Consider the following 18,835-nt stretch of genomic DNA (forward strand, 5'->3'; position numbering starts at 1 on the left):
GGCACTGGGGAGCATGTGATGACACAGGCGTGGGGTAGGAGATGGAACAGGTGGACAGGGGTACATGATGAAGGCCTTTAAGCCATGCCTGAGGCTGAGTAATTGGGCAGCGTTGAAGATTTTGTTTTGTTTGTTCGTTTGTTTGTTTTTGAGACAGGGTCTCATTCTGTCACCCACGCTAGAGTGCAGTGGCGTGATCTCAGCTCACTGCAACCTCCACTCCCCAAGTTCAAGTGATTCTCCTGCCTCAGGCTCCCAAGTAGCTGGGGTTACAGGTGTGCGCCACCATGCCTGGCTAATTTTTGTATTTTTAGTAGAGATGGGGTTTCACCATGTTGGCTGGGCTGGTCTTGAACTGCTGGCTTCAGGGTGATCCACCTGCCTCAGTCTCCCACTGCCTCGGTCTCCCAAAGTGCTAGGATTACAGGCTTGAGCCACTGCGCCCGGCTGCATTGAAGGTTTTCAAGCTGACAAATGGGAAGTACCATGGGGGCAAGGCTAAAGGCACAGAGATTGGTTAGGAAGCCAGAATTCAGGTAACAAGTCAGGAGGGCCTGAATCAAAACTGGCAATGAGGATGGAGATGGGGACAAATCTGAGGGTTTAGGGAAATGGTGGCAGATGGAAAGGGCTGAATAGAGCAAGGGAAGAGGCTTGGATGAGCTCCAGATTTCTGGCTTGGGTAACCAAGGTCAGGAATAAAAGTAGAGGATCCCATTTCGAACGGGTATGGAAGGCAAGCAGGAGGCAAGATGTCAAGTTTAGTCTGGGGCATTTTGAGTTTGAGCTACCTTTGGGACATCTAAGTAGAGAGGCCCAGTAGGCAGTTAGACCAGTGGATCTGGCCTGCAGAACTGTTTGGATGAAAAATGTAGATTTGGGGATAGTTGTGGGTTGACACTGGAGTGGATGAGACGGGCCAGGCAAAATACACAGAGTGAGAAGTGAAGAGGGCCCAGGAGAGACTCCAGGGAAACGGCAGCTGGGGAGGAGCAGAGGCGAAGAAGCCAGGAGAAAAGAGGGTTTGCAGGAGAGGGGAGTGGGCTCAAATAAGAAGTGCATTGGATTTGGCAATTAAGAGGTTATAAGGGTCCTTGGCAAGCCTGGTTTTGAATGAAGTGGTGGATCTGGAAGCCAGATTGCAGGGATTACGGAAGAAACAACAGGTAAACAAGATCTCCAGAAAGCTAGGATTTCAGGAATTGGAAGAACACAGAATTTTAAAGGGCTGAGCAAAGCAGAGAGAACCGGTTCGGTCAGGAGCCTTCGGAAGCCTGGAGGTTTCTTCCTGATGTTATCGGGTATGCGGGGATCCCTGCTGACCGAGAGGAGAGTAAAGGTGGCTCCTGACAGTATCAGCCTGTGGTCTGGGACTTCCGGGCCCAGGTGGTTCAGTCTTGAAAGAAGCCAGAAAGGGCGACAAGCAACCGCCTCAGCCTGAGCAGCACCATGCAGCAGAAAGCATTTGGATTTTGGAGCGGATGTCGCGCCCCTACTTATTGGTTACACAACTGTAGACAGGTTACAGCATGTCTTCCCTTTCCGAGTTGTTATGAGAATTCAGTGAGGCACATTTCTGCCAAGAAAATTGTGCCCTATCTTCTGCAACATAACACAATTTAAATTCCAAGATCCTGAATTATAATTCATGATTAGCTTTTATCTCTTTTCTCATTACCCTCTTTCCCTTGAACACCTAATTCCCCCTCAGGGCCTCAGCTGCCATTTTCAGGCTTCCAGTTCCTAAATTACTCGTCCTGACTTCTCATCTATAGTTCCAAATGTTTGTGTCTATCCTCACTTCGGATATCCCACCCTCACTGCAAACTCTACCTTGTCCAACATCGGTATCTTCGAGCCTGTTAGCCTTTCCAAATTCCTCAGTTTAGTCAGGTCTACCACATTCTTGTCACTTCCCAAGCTTAGAAACTCAAGCACTGTCTGTGAGATTTACGGTGTCAGTGTTCTGGCAGGGACCAGTTGGTTTCTTAAATGGTGCAACCGAGGAGAGTTTAACAAAGGCATTATTTTACAACAGTGTGGGCAAGGCTAAGGGAAACCAATAAGGGATGGAAAAGCATCTCCTGGAAGGACCTGTGGGGAGCTCCCCTTTGACCTGAAGGAGCACAGGAAAAGCAGGTCCTGGAGCCTAAAGAGAGCAGCTGTCACTGTGGGACTAGCTGACAAGCCCTGTGGCTTTGGTGGAGGGACAGAGTCAATTCCATGACGGCACAGGGAGGAAGAAAAGACTCCCATCTCATCCTCCAATACCTCTCTCCTGCTGTTGCCTTCCATTGACTAAAACCAACCAAAGCCAGAGCCCAGGGGAGCCTGTGGTGCAGTCCATTAAAGGTCAGCACAGAGAAAGACAGAGGATGAACCTGGGGAGAAATGTAAAACATCTGCCACAACTGCTGTTTTTTATACACCCTTTAGCCAATATATTTCCAAACTCTTGTTTATTCATTTTTAATATTAATAAGAATTGGCTGGGAGTGGTGGCTTATGCCTGTAATCCCAGCAGTTTGGGAGGCCAAGGCAGGTGGATCACCTGAGGTCAGAAGTTTGGGACAAGCCTGGCCAACATGGTGAAACCCCATTTCTACTAAAAATACAAAAATGAGCTGGGCATGGTGGTGCATGCCTGTAATCTCAGCTACTTGGGAGGCTGAGGCAGGAGAATTGCTTGAATCTGGGAGGCAGAGGTTACAGTGAGCCAAGATTGCACCACTGTACTCCAGCCTGGGTGACAGAGCGAGAGACTCCATCTTAAGTAAAAAAAAATAAGAAGAAGAATTAATAATCTGTCAAGTATGTACTATAGTCCTGGCACAATGCATGATCTCATTTAGTTTTTATAATATGAGGCAAAGACTATTACCTTAATTTTACAGATGTAGAAACTGAAGCTTAGACAGTTTACTAAAAGTTTACTAAAATCATACAATGAGTAAGTGACAGAGTCTGAACTTGAACCCAGTTGTGTGTGATCCTATAACCTCACTGAGCTATGTTTCTGTCCTGGGCAACCTCTCCCCAGTTCATCCCTTCCTCTCTATTTCATGGATACTGCCTGGTCCAGGCCCTCCAGAGATTTAAGTCGCACTCCTTCCACTGGGCCTTGGCAAAGGTCTCTCTCTATATCTATATATACATATATAGATATGTACTCCAGAGTTCTGGCTTTGGTGTATATATATATTATATATTTATTACATATTATCTATCTATCTATCTATCTATCTATCTATCTATAAAATAGAGAGAGAGAGAGAGAGAGACAGAGAGACAGTCTTGCTCTGTTGCCCAGGCTGGAGTGCAGTGGCGCAATCTTGGCTCACTGCAACCTCTGCCTCCCGGGCTCGAGTGATTTTCCTGCCTCAACGACCCGGGTAGCTGGGATTACAGGCATGCACCACCATGCCTGGATAATTTTTGTATTTTTAATAGAGATGGGGTTTCACCATGTTGGTCAGGCTGGTCTGAACTACTGACCTAAAGTGATCTGCCCACCTCAGCCTCCCAAAGTGCTGGGATTATAGGCATGAGCCACTGTGCCCGGCCTTTGGCTAAGTACTCTAAACCACAGTCTCTTTTCTCAATGGAACAACATCTCTGAGACCAGGAACTGTGCCTGATGCAATTTTTAAATCTCACACTTCTAGCCCCGGGCCAGACATAGGCAGTGCTCAGGGAATGTTTAGTGACTGGGGTTGTGGGACCGAAGCCTCCATACATCTTCAACATGCCCCTAAGCCGCAGAGTTTAAACATTCATCTGCCTGAGGCTGCACGGGGTGATGTCTGGAGACCCATTTACAGCTTTGGCTAAATCTTCCTGCTGTTCCTTCCCCATCTCCTCCTCCAACTCCCCACAGACTGAAACCCAGGCCATGTAACTCCAGTTCCTTTTTAAGATCTGTGTGCCCTCAGACATATTGCTAGAGCTCCAATTTCCTCCTTTGTAAAACTGGGATAATAAAATATACTTTACCACATTTACAACATTGATTAAATAAGATGAGGAACGGAAAAATGCTTTGTAAGCTAAAAACCATTCTACAAATATACAGGATTATGAATGTCCCATTAAGGAAGGCCAGAGGCTTCTGAGTGGGTTCTGAGAGAGAAATCAGAAGTAATTGATTTTTGAGCTATATGCTGTGAGGGTTTGTGAATGTTGAGATGACCCTTGGGTTTGTCTGTAGTTTAGATGTCAGACACTGAGACAAAAAATTCATGCTGCTGGGAGAAGGATGGCAGCTTCATTCTGACACTACTGTAGGGTACGGCTGCTTTGTGTTTTTGGGAGAACAGTTACACACACAGACTTGCATGTGAGTGATTCCAGTGACTTTACCGCTGCAGGTCCTGGAGAAACTGCAGGGACACCTTGAACTGCTGGAGCAGAACTTTCTGGCCACCAAGGACAAGCATCTGACTTTGCAGCAGCAACTCCACAAGCACGAATCAACAGTTGTCGGTGACTTTGATCCAGAAAGGTCAGGTTTAAACCAACTGTGTAAGGTGGAGGGGTCAAAGGTGATCTCCTTCAGGTGGGATTCTGATGTGGCTGCTGGCTTAGTGCTTGGAGAGTCACTGGTCTGGGGTCAGCAAAAACTGTGTCACCAATGAACAAAGTGTCACCCCATGCCACAGACAGCATGGAGGACCTGTTGAGTGTAAGGTACTGTGCTGGACATTGACTCAGATGGAACACCCAAAATGAACAAATGCTTCCTGGGGCAGAGGCATTGTACCAAAATTTTGCAATTTGTTGGATATCATTATAATTGGTTTGGAGGCCCACAGGAGCCTAAGAAAACCCTAGAAAGGCTCACATGATAACCACAGAGGGCCCTCTTCTCAAGTTCCTCCTCTCTTCTCCCTCTCAGCTTTTTCCTTTCTTATCTCTCTCTCCCCACACCTGCCTTTATTGTCCTTGCCTGGTTCTCTCTTCTGTCCCTCTCTTTCCCCTTCTCTTTCCCATTCACTGATAATTCCAAGGCACACTGGGCAGGAGGGGGTCATTGTAAAGTTAATTGGTGTCAGGGTGAGGGACCTACAAATCCCGATAAAGGAAAAGTGTTAAAGCTTAAAGTTAAATGATTTCTGAGTTAATTCACATGAGAACCTTGAACACACACTTGAAACTGAAGTTTCTAGCTGGTGGTTTTTATGGCACTGTATTCTCCTCTCTTCATTCCAAATAATTTTAAGCTGTATTCCAGGACTCAAGGAGCGGATTCTTTCCCTTATAATTTCCTGGTATAAATTAAAATAAACTATTTAGTAGGCTTAATGTTTGTAAGTTCAGCCCTTTCTATTCATAGCATTTTAATATGGAATCGTTGTTGCCAAATTTTTTAATGGTTTACATTTCAGCCCTAGCGTTCTGTGGTATTTTTTCCCCCGAGGTATGGCTTTACTTTTCCAAAATGAATGGAATCTCTGTCTACCTTTATTTCAATACTGAGTAATTAGACAGTAAGGATGAGGTTTTAATATTGATTTTTTCCCAAAGGCTTTTTTTGGGGGGCAGGGGAAGAAAGAACTCTGCATGCTTCAGCTATTTAAAATTCATAGAGTAAGGATATTTATTTTCCAAAGAATCTCCTGTTTGGGCAGTCGTTTTAAAGACAGACTTCTGTGCACATTAAGACCAAAGTTATTCAATGTCTTATTTATATCCTAGTTACAACCACACTGTGCCTGGCACGAGTAGAAATAAAAAGAACTTCAACTGCAATTACATTCCATATATGGCAGAAGCTTTCAATACAGGCAAGAGAGGGACCCAGCCTTTCCCAAATCTCAGCTAAAGCCACCGCAGGACAGGCAAAGACTCATCAGCTCCAGAATGGTCCTCTTGTTCTCAAATGGGCATGATGTGACAAGAAACAGAACCCTATACAGCCCTTGGGTTCCTGATATGTTGAGAACCTTCTAAGTGTTGAGTCCAAAGGCTAATGCAGAGGGCTTTCTGGAGGGGCAAGAATTCTGCAAATTCATTGACCAGTCCTTCGTTTACATCACCTGCTGTGCTCTTATTAAAGCCTTCTCATTATTACCTTTACAAGGTAATATGCAAAAATATTTGCTTGGATTTCATGCATCTTGCTTATCAGAATGTAGTCCAATAGTAATTTGATTCTTTCACATACTAACACCAGAAGCCAAGAATTCAAGAAATGGGGTTCTACCTTCATCAGCCACTTCTCCCTGAGAGTCTCAGCATGAAATCTTATCTTCCGCTTTATAGAAAAGATCACAACTTCCCTCAAAAATGTCTCTTCCATCTCCAAATCCCCATGTTTTCACCTCGCCCTTCTTTAATTTGCTCTCCAGCCTCTCTAGCCATGATCTTTGAACCCATCCCTTTCTACTACCTTGAGGCGTTGCTCCATCATTTCATTTCTTTTATTATTATTATTATTAGAGATGGAATCTTGCTTTGTTGCCCAGGTTGGAGTGCAGTGGCATGATCTTGGCTCACTGCAACCTCTACCTTCCAGGTTCAAGTGATTCTCCTGCCTTAGCCTCCAGAGTAGCTGGGATTAAAGGCGCATGCCACCATGCCTGACTAATTTTTTTGTATTTTTAGTAGAGACGGGGTTTCACCAGGTTGGCCAGGCTGGTCTTGAACTCCTAACCTCAAGTGATCCCCCTGCCTCGGCCTCCCAAAGTGCTGGGATTACAGGCATGAGCCACTGTTCCCCGGGCTCATTTCTTTTAAACTTTCAGTCTCTCCTTGTCCCCTGTTTCATTCTCTTCTGCCTGCAAGATCACAACATATTTTCCTATATTTTATTCAATTATTACTTTGTTTTTTTCATGCTTAGATCTTTGTCCCACCACTTATTGGTTAGGGCAGCCTTCCCCCACCGTTTGAGAAAGCCCCTTATATCAGATACAAAACCTCCACGTGTATACAGAGCTGTTTCTATTCCATCCCATGGATCTATGTTTCTATTTTTACATTATCCACACAGTTTTAAATTATTATAGGTTAGTGTATATTTATCTTTCTTTTTAAAAAAATTTTCTTTTAGCTATTCTTATACACTCCTCATACTAATAAACTTTATAATCAGTTCACCAAGTTTCTTAATGAAATTTCATGAGGATTTTGCTTAGGATGGTATTGAATTTATAGGTTAGATTGGGAAGAACTGAAATCTTTGCAGTGAGTATTCCCATCCAGGGGCATGCTTTCTTCATGCAGGTTTTACACATTTTTTTGTTAAGTTTATTACTAACCATTTTATAGTTTTTCTGAGTATTGTTGACAGATGTTTTCTCTAATTGATATTATAGGAAATATTTCTATATTGTATATTTAACTTGTACTGGGCTACCTTATGCAATTCTCTTCTTAGTGTTTTGTTGATTTTTAGTTGATTGTGTTCGTTTTTAAGTATGACAATCCGTAGCATCTGAAAATATTAAGAAGCTTTTTACTCTAGAATATTTGTATTATACTTTCTTTTCTCTCCAACTCTTATATGTCTCATTTCTTTTTCTTTCTTTATTTCATTTGCTAGGTTTTCCAGAACAATAGTGAATAATTAATGCTAGTGACAGACAGCATTTTTTTTTTTCAGACCAAGTCTCACTCTTGTCCAGGCTGGAATGCAGTGGCACAATCATAGCTCATTGCAACCTCAGACTCCTGGACTCTGGGATCCTCTCACCTCAGCCTCCTGAGTGGCAGGGACTACAGGTGTATGCCACCATGCCCAGCTAATAAAAAAATTTTTTTGTAGAGACAGGGTCTCCCTATGTTGTCCAGGCTAGTCTTGACCTCCCGGGCTCAAGTGATCCTCCCACGCCTTGGCCTCCCAAAGTGTCAGGATTATCGGCGTGAGCCATAAAAGACAGCATCCTTGTCATGTCACTAATAATAATGAGAATTCTCCCAGGTATGATTCAAGTAAATAAGCTTCAAGAAAGTTTTCTTCTATTCCTAGCTTTCTAGAACTAGGGCTTTTGCTGTTATTTAATTTAATAAAATGTTTAATCGAATGGGATTTAGAAATCTAGTTTTTCTCCTTTAATCTATTAATGTAGTGGAATATATTAATAAATATTCAAATGTTGAACCACAGAATGAGTTGGGCAATTTTCCCTTTTCTTTTCATGTTCTGGAAGAGTCTAATAACATAGGACTCATCTGTTGCTTAAAAGTCTTGATAGAATTACGTTTAGTGAACTCTGAGGTTCTATACAAGTGCTTCAGGGGCCTGCATATACTTGATTTAAATTTCTCCTGTAAAAATATATGTTGAAATATATACTTTCAAACTTAATAAATTACCTTTTAAACTATGTAATATATAAAAATTAACATACTAGAGACATTGAAATTTTTTTTAAAAGGTTTGGTAGAACTCACCCATTATCCCACTCTTCATGCCTTTTGTGGAGTAGATTTTTGACCATTTCCATTTTTCTCTGGTTATTAGTCTTTTCATATTTTCTACCTTTTTAAAGTGAATTTTAATAATTTATATTATCCTAGAAACTTGCCCAATTCACCTAAATTTTAAATGGTGTTGATATGAATTTTCCAGTGCCTTTTGATTTAAAATGTTTCCTATTTTTCCTTTCTCATTCTTAATGCTATTTGTTTTTCAGACTTCCAGTGGTTTGTTTTATAGATATTTTGGGAAAAAAACATGTTTTATTTTATTGATCAAATTATTTTAAGTGTCATTTATTTCAAGTAATTTTATGAATCCTTTTCTGCGGTTTATTTTTTTTTTTTTTTTATTTTTTTTTTTTTTTGAGGCGGAGTCTCGCTCTGTTGCCCGGACTGGAGTGCAGTGGCCAGATCTCAGCTCACTGCAAGCTCCGCCTCCCGGGTTTACGCCATTCTCCTGCCTCAGCCTCCCGAGTAGCTGGGACTACAGGCGCCCGCCATCTCACCCGGCTAGTTTTTGTATTTTTAGTAGAGACGGGGTTTCACCGTGTTAGCCAGGAAGGTCTCGATCTCCTGACCTCGCGATCCGCCCGTCTCGGCCTCCCAAAGTGCTGGGATTACAGGCTTGAGCCACCGCGCCCGGCCTATCTGCGGTTTATTTTATATTCCCTTTTCTATCTTCCTGTTTTAAATAGTTTATTGATTATTGATTTTTTCCAATAATGCATTTAAGACTAGAAGTTTTCCTCAGAGTACTGCTTTAACTGCATTACATTTGATTTCCTATGTTATTCTCTTGTCATTGACTTGTAAGTTATGCCTAATATTCATTTTTATTTCCTATTTAATCCAAAGCTATTTAGGTATTAAAATTTCTAATTAAATAGGGTTTTCTTGGGGGGCTATGTTTTCGTTGTTAATGTCTACTGATAAGAGAATGTAGGTAGTATAATTTTTAATATTTTGGATTTTCTTGAAATTTTTCTTTGTGGACTGTTACAAGGTAAATTTTGATAAACGTAACAGATTTGAAGAAAATGGATTCTCTTTGTTGGGTAAAATATATATTTATATACACATACATATATTCATATGGGTTAGAACTTGTTAATTAAATTATTCAGTTATCTAATATTCTTCCTCTTTTCAAATTCACATACATTTCCATAGAATCACAGTTCTTAGAATCCCTTGCAAGGGACCTCAAAGTCATCAAATCCGGGTAAGTAAGGGACAGTATTGTTGTCCCAGGTTATAAGTGAGACATTGGAGGCCCAGAAATGCTAAGTGATTTGTACACGGATACGCAGCTAATGGAGAGCAGGTGAAGATCAGAGCCCAGGCTGTCAGAGAAACGATGAACAGTCGTGCGGGCTCCCATTTTCCTTTGTGCCAGAAGACAGGCCACATTAATAATATAAATCAGTGCTGTATTCAAGAACCGTCGTTATTAATTAGAATGCCAACCACATAGCCCAGAAGATGCCTGTGTGTTTATTGTTTACTCAGAAAAGTGGAAGGTGAAATCTTCAAGTTGGAGATGCTACTTGAAGATGTTAAAGAGAAAATGGATGAAAGCAAATATACTTCAGCTCCTTCTCCTCCTGTGAGTTCTCCAGTTACCCTGGATGACTTGGCCTCCACCTCCTCTTCACTCTCAAATGAGGTAATACAGCAATGTACAGCCGAATTTTGTGCCAGGAAAAATGGTATTTATGCATTTATAGACTCCTAATTCATGGATTCACTGAATTTCATTTTAATATCTCATGAAAACTTAACTTTCCAAAGTCCCATGAATTATATTATTTTATTTTATTTTATTTATTTATTTATTTATTTATTTATTTATTTTTTTGAGACGGAGTCTCGCTCTGTCGCCCAGGCTGGAGTACAGTGGCCGGATCTCAGCTCACTGCAAGCTCCGCCTCCCGGGTTTACGCCATTCTCCTGCCTCAGCCTCCCGAGTAGCTGGGACTACAGGCGCCCGCCACCTCGCCCGGCTAGATTTTTGTAGATTTTTTTAGTAGAGATGGGGTTTCACCGTGTTAGCCAGGATGGTCTCGATCTCCTGACCTAGTGATCCGCCCGTCTTGGCCTCCCAAAGTGCTGGGATTACAGGCTTGAGCCACCGCGCCCGGCCAAATTATATTATTTTAAACGGAACAAGCTTCTAAAGATTAGAAGCATTTCAAGTGTTAGTTTTTGAAACATCTTTATAGTTTAGGATGTAACAACGCTGTTTAAACCCATCAAACCACTGAAGAGCTATTTCTTCCAGATGAATAAGAAAGTTTTTATAGATCATATCTGGAAGAAATAATTTTTTTTCTTCATAGTTTTGTACTCACCCAGGCAGGAGTGTGGTGGCACAATCTTAGCTCACGGCAACCTCTGCCTCCCAGACTCAAGTGATTCTCCTGCCTCAGCCTTCCAAGTAGCTGGGATTACAGACGCATGCCACCACTACCTGGCTAATTTTTTATATTTTTGGTAGAGAACGGGTTTCACCATGTTGGCCAGGCTGGTCTCAAACTCCTGACCTCAAGTGATCCGCCTGCTTGTCCTCCCAAAGTGTTGGGATTACAGGCATGAGCTACCTGAAAATAAAGAATAGCACACTCGGTGAAATAATTATTTCCCAAGAATCCACTTCTGCATTTTCCTTTTCTCAAGTTAAATTCTTTTGGATTTCTACATATGCAAGATTCAGAATTCAAATCAACCACCACTGTCTTTCTATACTTTTTGCCTTTGTAGCCTCAACTATCAGAACATTCAGACTAAAATTAAAATTCTCAGAAATGGAATCATTTAAATAAATACTTTAAATTGACTCTTTAGTTTCATACAGTATTTGAAGCCACAGCCTGGGGCTGATATTCCAACTTGAATGAGGATTTTGTCAGAGCAAAGGACAAAGTGACAAAGATTATGTCAACGTTAGCCCTTCCGAAGAAGTATTTGCCTCCTCAAAGCACGTACCTGCCTGGCAAAATGTCACTCATTCAAGTCCCAGCTCTACTGTCAGGTCATTTATGCAATCCTAGTCAGCCACCCTCCTCACCCCCAAGCCCCCCGATCCCCTGCACCTGGAGGAATTCTTGGCCCCAGCCTCTGTATCCCTACAGCACTGGGTCTTGTTTGTCTCTGTGACTCTGCACTCATCTTTGAATCCTGAATGTCCATCTGAAAGCCCAGGAGAGTCGATGCTTCATAGAGGAAGCCCCGAGCCACTGCGGATGTAACAGCCCATCTCAAGGCACCCAAGCAGTCTCCAGGCTCACAGCGGCTGCCCTGTTAGTCTTGGACCTGCAGGAGTCACGAGTCTTTGTGAGGCCACCTCAGGGTTGGCCCTGCCCTCTACCTGGCGGCTCCCTGGGTCTGGATCTGCTCTTCTTTACTTGGTCCCAAGTTTACAGATACTGTTGTGAAACGATGAGAACTCTCTAAATAACTTTGTGATAAGTGGCCCTCGAAAGAGTCTACTGCTGGCATCCTTCATTCACTCAGCAGTATGTATTGCTATACGCTAGCCCTTTTCTAGGTACTGGGGATACAACATGAACAACAGACAAATCACCTGCCCTCAAGATGCTTACATTTCTGAGAGACACATATACTTAACAAATTAAGCTGAGTGCAGTGGCTCACGTCTGTGATCCCAGCACTTTGGGAGGCTGAGGCAGGCGGATCATGAGGTCAGGAGTTTGAGAACAGCATGGCCAACATGGTAAAACCCCGTGTCCACTAAAGATACAAAAAATTAGCCAGGTGTGGTGGTGCACACCTATAATCCCAGCTACTTGGGAGGCTGAGGCAGGAGAATCGCTTGAACCTGGGAGGCAGAGGTTGCAGTGAGCCAAGATTGCGCCATTGCACTCTGGTCTGGGCGACAGGGCAAGACTCCATCTCAAAAAAAAAAAAAAATTAAATTAACATATAATTATTAAATGTTAAAAGCATGGTGAAGAAAATAATAATACATTCTGCATGACTCTGAAGCTAGACTACTTGGGTTCACATACTGGCTCTGTCACTTATTAGCTTTGTGATCTTAGGAAAGTTATGCAACCTCTCTGTGCCTCAGTTCTCTCTTCTGTAAAATGGGGATAATGATACTTGCTTCACAGGGCTGTTACGATGTTTAAATGAGTTAATATAAGTAATGTGCTGAAAATAGGGCCCGGCTCACAGTAAGCACATTACTCCTGGGTGTTAGCTATCATGACTATTAAGTGATGGGATATGACCAAAAGTAACTAAATGCAGAAGGTTTGAATTACTAAGGGAGAAGGTTTTTCAGAGAAGGTGAGATTTGGACTGAGTCTTGGAGGATGAGAAGGCAGCTAGGTAAGGAGCTGGGGGAGACGGGTGGGGATGCCAGGCAGGATGTTATGGTGTCTTGGGGCGCTGTAGGGAAGCTGAACTGATTTTGAGTTACCCCCCGTGGGACTGTGGCTCTAATTCAAGTCCTTTTGTGTGGCTCCCCAGGTTCCCGAGGAGCACCCTGGCCACCCTCCTGGGCCTCAAGGCTCAGGTGGGAGTGAGGCGACAGGGACACCCCAAGGAGGGCCGCAGGAGGCCCCCAAGGAGGAGCTCTGTGAGCTGACCCCGCAGACGTGAGTTCTTGCCCTGCAGCCCCAGCAGACACAGGACACAGCAAGAGGCCCCTTCCTCATGCAGCCTCCAGGGGGGGCCCACGGGGCTCCCATAGGAAAAGCAGTCTTGGACCACGAGTTACAAAGCCTGGGAGCCTGGCTCCTCACCTGCCCCACCAGCAGGGCCTGGCCAGCCTCTGCAACCCTCTGGGCAGAGATCTGAGGGACTGGACGGCTGGGGCTGGGGGACCGGGGGAGAGGTGAAGGTCAAATGGCCACACGAGGCCCACAGCACTCTTTGCCTTAGGTTGCTCGCTCCCACCATCCCAGGGGTGCTAAATTAAATTCCCAATGACTCTGCCAGAATAAAGCCAAATGATTCCAAATAGTGGAGCTCCCGGGTAGCTCAAGAACTGATTCTAAAATTCAAACTGCTTTTTTTTTTTTTTTTTAATTAGTTACCTAAATGGTCATTATGGAGATACAACTGTCCAGAACCAGCCAGACCAAGTGGCCATGAGGCTGTCTTCTAACTCTGGGGTAATGTCCTGCAGCCAGGGCCTGGATGGGTTCTTCTCATTGTTGATTCTTTAACTAAAACCAGTGTTGCCGAATGTGACTGTGAAATTGGCATAATCAAGATCACCTGCCTCTTCCTAATGGCAGCCTTAGTGTCAGTGCTGGTGATGGCTGGCACTGCTGACGGTTTCCGACTTTCAGCACTCCTGAGAAACTTGGCAGGCGTACCTAGACCGGAGCTTCTCCAACTTCTCTGAGCCTATGAATCAGCTATAGATCTTGTTAAAATGCAGGCTCTGATTCAGTGAGTTTGGGGCGAGCCTGCAATTCTGCATTGCTAACAAGCCCCAGGTGATGCCAAAGCTGCTGGTTCTGGTCTGGGGACCACACTTTAAGTTCCGAGGGTCTAGAGATTGTTTCATTTTGAATGAATTGGAAATGCTGGGATTAACAACCCCGGGGTCTTAAATGATAGCAATATTATAATAAGCAGTAAACAATGATATAATAATTCTGTTGGCTCAGAGCTTTACAGTTTGCAGAGTCTTTTGGCTGAGGAAGAGTAATTTAGAAAGGTGAGATTTGTTCAGGGTAAATGATAGGCGATATTAAAGCCCAGGTCTCCAACTCGGGAAGAGGGGCACCTCCCTGCATTCTGCTAATGTAAATCTGCCTTAAATGTCAAGTGCAGGAGTAACCCTGTAAGCTTAGCAGTGATAAAATATAAAAATTAAAAAAAAAAACACACCAGAAAAATGGATGAAAAAACCCCTTTTTAAAAAATTATAAAACTGATACATGCTTATTACAAAAGAAATGAGAAAATAAAGAAAAGTGTAAAGAGGAAACTTCCACTGAGAGGAAAATCAATGCTAATTTTTTTTTTTTTTTTTTTTGAGACAGTCTCGCTCTCTGTTGCCCAGGCTGGAATGCAATGGTGCGATCCCAGTTCACTGCAACCTCCACCTCCTGGGTTCAAGTGATTCTCCTGCCTCAGCCTCCTGAGTAGCTGGGATTACAGGCATGTGCCACCACGCCCAGCTAATTTTTGTATTTTTGGGGGGGGGGTTTCACCACGTTGCCCACACTGGTCTAGAACTCCTGACCTCAAGTAATGCATTCACCTCAGCCTCCCAAAGTGCTGGGATTACAGGCGTGAGCCACTGTGCCCGACCCATTGCTAATATTTTAGTGTATTTCCTTCCAGTCTTTTTTTCTCCTATATATACATTTTGGCCAAAATAGGATTTTACTATATATATATAGTTTTATGCTTTTCATTTAATGTTATATTTTGAGCAGCTCTCCACATCACTTAGAATAAACCTATTGCTTCATTTTTGATGACTGCACTATATTTCATGATATTAATGTACTCTGATACATTTAGACAATCTCTCATTGATGGACATTTCATTTTTTCCAGTTCTTTGATATCATAAACATTGCTTCAGGTAACATCATTTGACATGCAAACTTTTGTAGTTGATCATTTCTTTAGAATAAAACCCTAGGATTGCAGTTAATGGTTCAAATGGTACATGCTGAAAATTCTGATAATCTGGCCTTTCGGAAGGCCATGGGGTTTACAGGCTGAGGGCAGTGCGCGGGAATGTTGGTATCTCCAGTTTGAGCCTACCCTAGACATTTTTTTCTTTTTCCAACTTTTGCTAAATGCATAAGTGAAAACTGACATCTCATTATTTTAAACTGGCTATTTTTGAAATTCAACCTATTTTCATATGTTTCTTGGCCACTCGCACCTCCTCCTTGACAATATTGATTATTTTAAGTTGTTTACAAAACTGAAACCATAGTCAATTAAAAAAATGTAGATGGACAACTGAGAAAATATTAAGAGCAAATAATGTTCATTGTTGAGAACTTCATTATATCAAATGCTGTGACAAATTCCCCAACAAGCAGAACTGTGGTTAAGAACACAGGCATACTGGCCGGGCACGGTGGCTCACGCCTATAATCCCAGCACTTTGGTAGGCCAAGGCGGGTGGATCACTTGAGGTCAGGAGTTCGAGACCAGCCTGACCAACATGGCAAACCCCTGTCTCTACTAAGACGTACAAAGATTAGCTGGGTGTGGTGGTGTGTGCCTCTGGTCTCAGCTACTTGGAAGGGAGGCTGAGGTGGGAGAATCGCTTGAAACTGGGAGGGAGGCGGAGGTTGCAGTGAGCCAAGATTGCGCCACTGCACTCCAGCCTGGGCAACACAGAGAAACTCCATCTCAAAAAAAAAAAAAAAAAAAAAAACATGACATACCAGTCAGATAGGTAAAAGTTCAAATCCCAGCTCTCCCACTTACTCATGATGTGACCTTGCCAAGTTGCTTAAATCCTCTGAGCCTCAGATTACTCACCATTAAAATGGAGACAATGTGCCAGGATGGTTGGAAGTATTAAAGAGACTATAAAAGAAGCACCTGGCATATCATGAACAACTAACAAATGGTAATGGGAAAACACTGAAACCCTCCAAGAAAATTAATGGACAAAGGACATGAGCTTAGTCACTTTAGTCACAAGTAAGGCCGGGCACAGTGGCTCACGCCTATAATCCCAGTACTTTGGGAGGCCGAGGAGGGCGAATCATGAGGTCAGGAGCTTGAGACCAGCCTGGCCAACATGGTGAAACTCTGTCTCTACTAAAAATAAAAAAAAATTAGCTGGGGGTAGTGGTGGGTGCCTATAATCCCAGCTACTCAGGAGGCTGAGCAAGGAGAGTCGCTTGAACCCGGGAGGCAGAGGTTGCAGTGGGCTGAGATTGGGCCACTGCACTCCAGCCTGGGCAACAGAGTGAGACTCCGTCTCAGAAAAAAAAAAAAAAAGTCACAAGTAGGAAATACAACCAATAAATCAACAAATAGTAACAGACTTACTGCCTTTGTCAAGGAGGAAATGCAAATTAACACAAAAAGTGACACCCCCTGCCCCCCCCCATTCAATTAGCAGAAACATTTTCAAGTGGTAATTCCTGATGCAGAGGAAGGTGTGGTCAAACTGAGCCATCCACACTGTTGGTGGCTGTGAAATCTGTACAACTTTTGTGGAAAGCCATTTGGCAATATGGGTCATCACACAAACATGTTCGCAACCTTTGGCCCAGACATTTCCTCAGGAAGTAATCCAAGATGTGGAAAAAGCTATGTGTACAATGATGCTTCTGCCATTGTTTATAATGATGGGAAAAGTACATTTATTTTTTACTTACATAAAGGGTAAGACCATAGTCAAAAACACAGTGGGTGGTATCAGCCCTCACAGGTCAGTGGAGTAATTGTTTTGTGTTAGAAAGGGATATATAAGCAAGCATTTAGGCCACCAGACAGTCCCTAAACCTTGTTTTAATTCATAGCTGAATATATTTCTTTGGAAAGGCTTTTAGAGCTCTACTAGCCAGCGGTCAGATTAATAGACCTAAAAATTGTGTTCCTAAATCTGTTCATTCTCTGGTGAAGGTTGGAGTAATTTGAAACTAAAGGAAAGATAAAAAGGGGAAAGTATTCTGACATCTGTATACCAGATTTTAAAATCTGTTTAGAGGAGGAAAAAAGCAAGCCAGGATGGAAACTTCCATTCTTCAGCCCAGGACGTTAGAGGCGCAGCGCCGACCGAGTGAGACATCAGAACTAAGGATGGGCTCTTCCTTCTTTTCCTCCTGTCCCCCTGCGCCTCCGTTTCCCCATCTGGAGGAGAGGTTTGGCGAGTCTCTCTCTAGGCCTGACGTGGCAAGTTCAGCAGGACCTCAGCTGCTTGCTGGCCTGTGCGCGGCGTGAGTCACATCCTCTCTAACATCTCCATCTGTGTGCTTTGTGGCGCAGGAGGACCCCAGGGGCACTCCAGGAAGGCAGGATTGTGCAGAGACGACGGCACCCAGTCCGAGCTGTGCCATCTGCCGCAGGCTCCTTGAATGGTGAGGGCTTCTTGTGGCTACATTCCCAGGGTGGATTGGAGTCAGTCCTGGCATAGTAACTCCAGCGAGAGTGGGCGGCAACTATCTGAGGCCGCGGGCTGAGTTATAGAGTCACAGATCTCAGGCCCGGGCACAGAGCCCAGCCTCCCTCCTACCCTACAGATCCGGTAGCCGTGGTCCTCAACTGGGGAGAACATCAAAATCACCATGAGAGATTTCACAATCACGCACATGCCTCCACCCAACCTACTATCTCAGCATCGCCAGCGGTGGGGCTCTGGTAGGAATAGTGCTTTTAAATCTCCCCAGGTGATTGGGATAAGCCCCGTTGGTTAAGAATCACGGTTACAGCCCAGGGAGGGTGGTCCTGTAGGCTTTTGAACATTGCCTACATGGGGGATTCTTATCCTGTATAACAAACAGCTCCCACCATCCCTACGCTCTCCTTATGATGAGCAAGTCTTCTCTGTTGGGTTTCACCTGAGCCCCCCAGTCCCAGGAACAAGCCTCATCCCTCTTCTCAGGGCTTCTTCCCATTCCTAAGCACGAAATCTTCCAGAGCTAACAAGCTGTAAATCATGTAAAATCCTCAGCAGAAGTTCTTTGTTTTTGAAACACCCATTGGTGCAACTATTAATCCGTGTCGATTCAGTATCATTTATCTGAAGCTTCTTTCAGGTAGCGAGAGATGTTACCTCTAAGCTCACTGTGGACTCCAGCCAAAGCTTGGCTCGTTGACCTTTGGAAGGTCGAGAGTCAGGGAGGCAGCAGGTGTTAAGCAACCACTGTTATATGTACGTAATGAACTCTAACAGAAGCAGATGGCAGGGTCTGAAAGACGGAGACCTCCTGTTAGAGAGCATTCCGTTGTGGGAATGGGCACCCGCCTTAAGTGTTCTAATGAGTGTCCACCCCTGAAAAAAGAAGCTGCATGAAGCTTGTGCTAAAAATGGTCATGTGTCATCGTGTGTGGGTCATGAAACCACCATGTCAGTCATCAGCTTTGAGCTCCCCTTTAATCTAAGGGGCACTCATGAAGCTTACTCACTGAGTCATCCCAGGCATACTATTTTTATTTACTGAATTAAAGTCTAATTTTGGATTTTTAAAGATTTTACTAAGTATAATGAAAGTATTTTGACATTTAAAAAGCATTTTTATTAAGCATTCAAGGTACTAAATTTCTCTCTTCTAAATTCCTAGTGTATACCCTACAGAAGTACTTTAAGTACCAAGACAGGAACCAATGTTCCAGACTAAATCATACTTTTTTATGATAGCCAAGCTGGAAGGACAACCAAGTGTACAATGAAATCTCACAGTGAATCCACTCCTGGGGAGTGATGAGGAGATACACATGACTTAGG

General features: G+C 43.5%; 1 protein-coding gene across 4 annotated transcripts in view; it reads left to right on the plus strand.

Moving 5' to 3' along the window:
* Positions 1-18,835, plus strand: part of AKNAD1 (AKNA domain containing 1) — a 40,726-nt gene that overhangs the window by 9,283 nt on the left and 12,608 nt on the right. For all 4 annotated transcript variants that reach the window (XM_033198723.1, XM_033198725.1, XM_033198724.1 and 1 more), the window contains exons 6-10: positions 4,368-4,501; positions 9,931-10,087; positions 12,916-13,043; positions 13,481-13,563; positions 17,375-17,468. In XM_033198723.1, the coding sequence (XP_033054614.1) occupies positions 4,368-4,501; positions 9,931-10,087; positions 12,916-13,043; positions 13,481-13,563; positions 17,375-17,468 (596 nt within the window). The remainder of the gene's footprint in view (positions 1-4,367; positions 4,502-9,930; positions 10,088-12,915; positions 13,044-13,480; positions 13,564-17,374; positions 17,469-18,835) is intronic.

The sequence above is a fragment of the Trachypithecus francoisi genome, unplaced genomic scaffold, assembly GCF_009764315.1.
Source record: "Trachypithecus francoisi isolate TF-2019V2 unplaced genomic scaffold, Tfra_2.0 Lachesis_group5, whole genome shotgun sequence".
Classification (NCBI taxonomy): Eukaryota; Metazoa; Chordata; class Mammalia; order Primates; family Cercopithecidae; genus Trachypithecus; species Trachypithecus francoisi.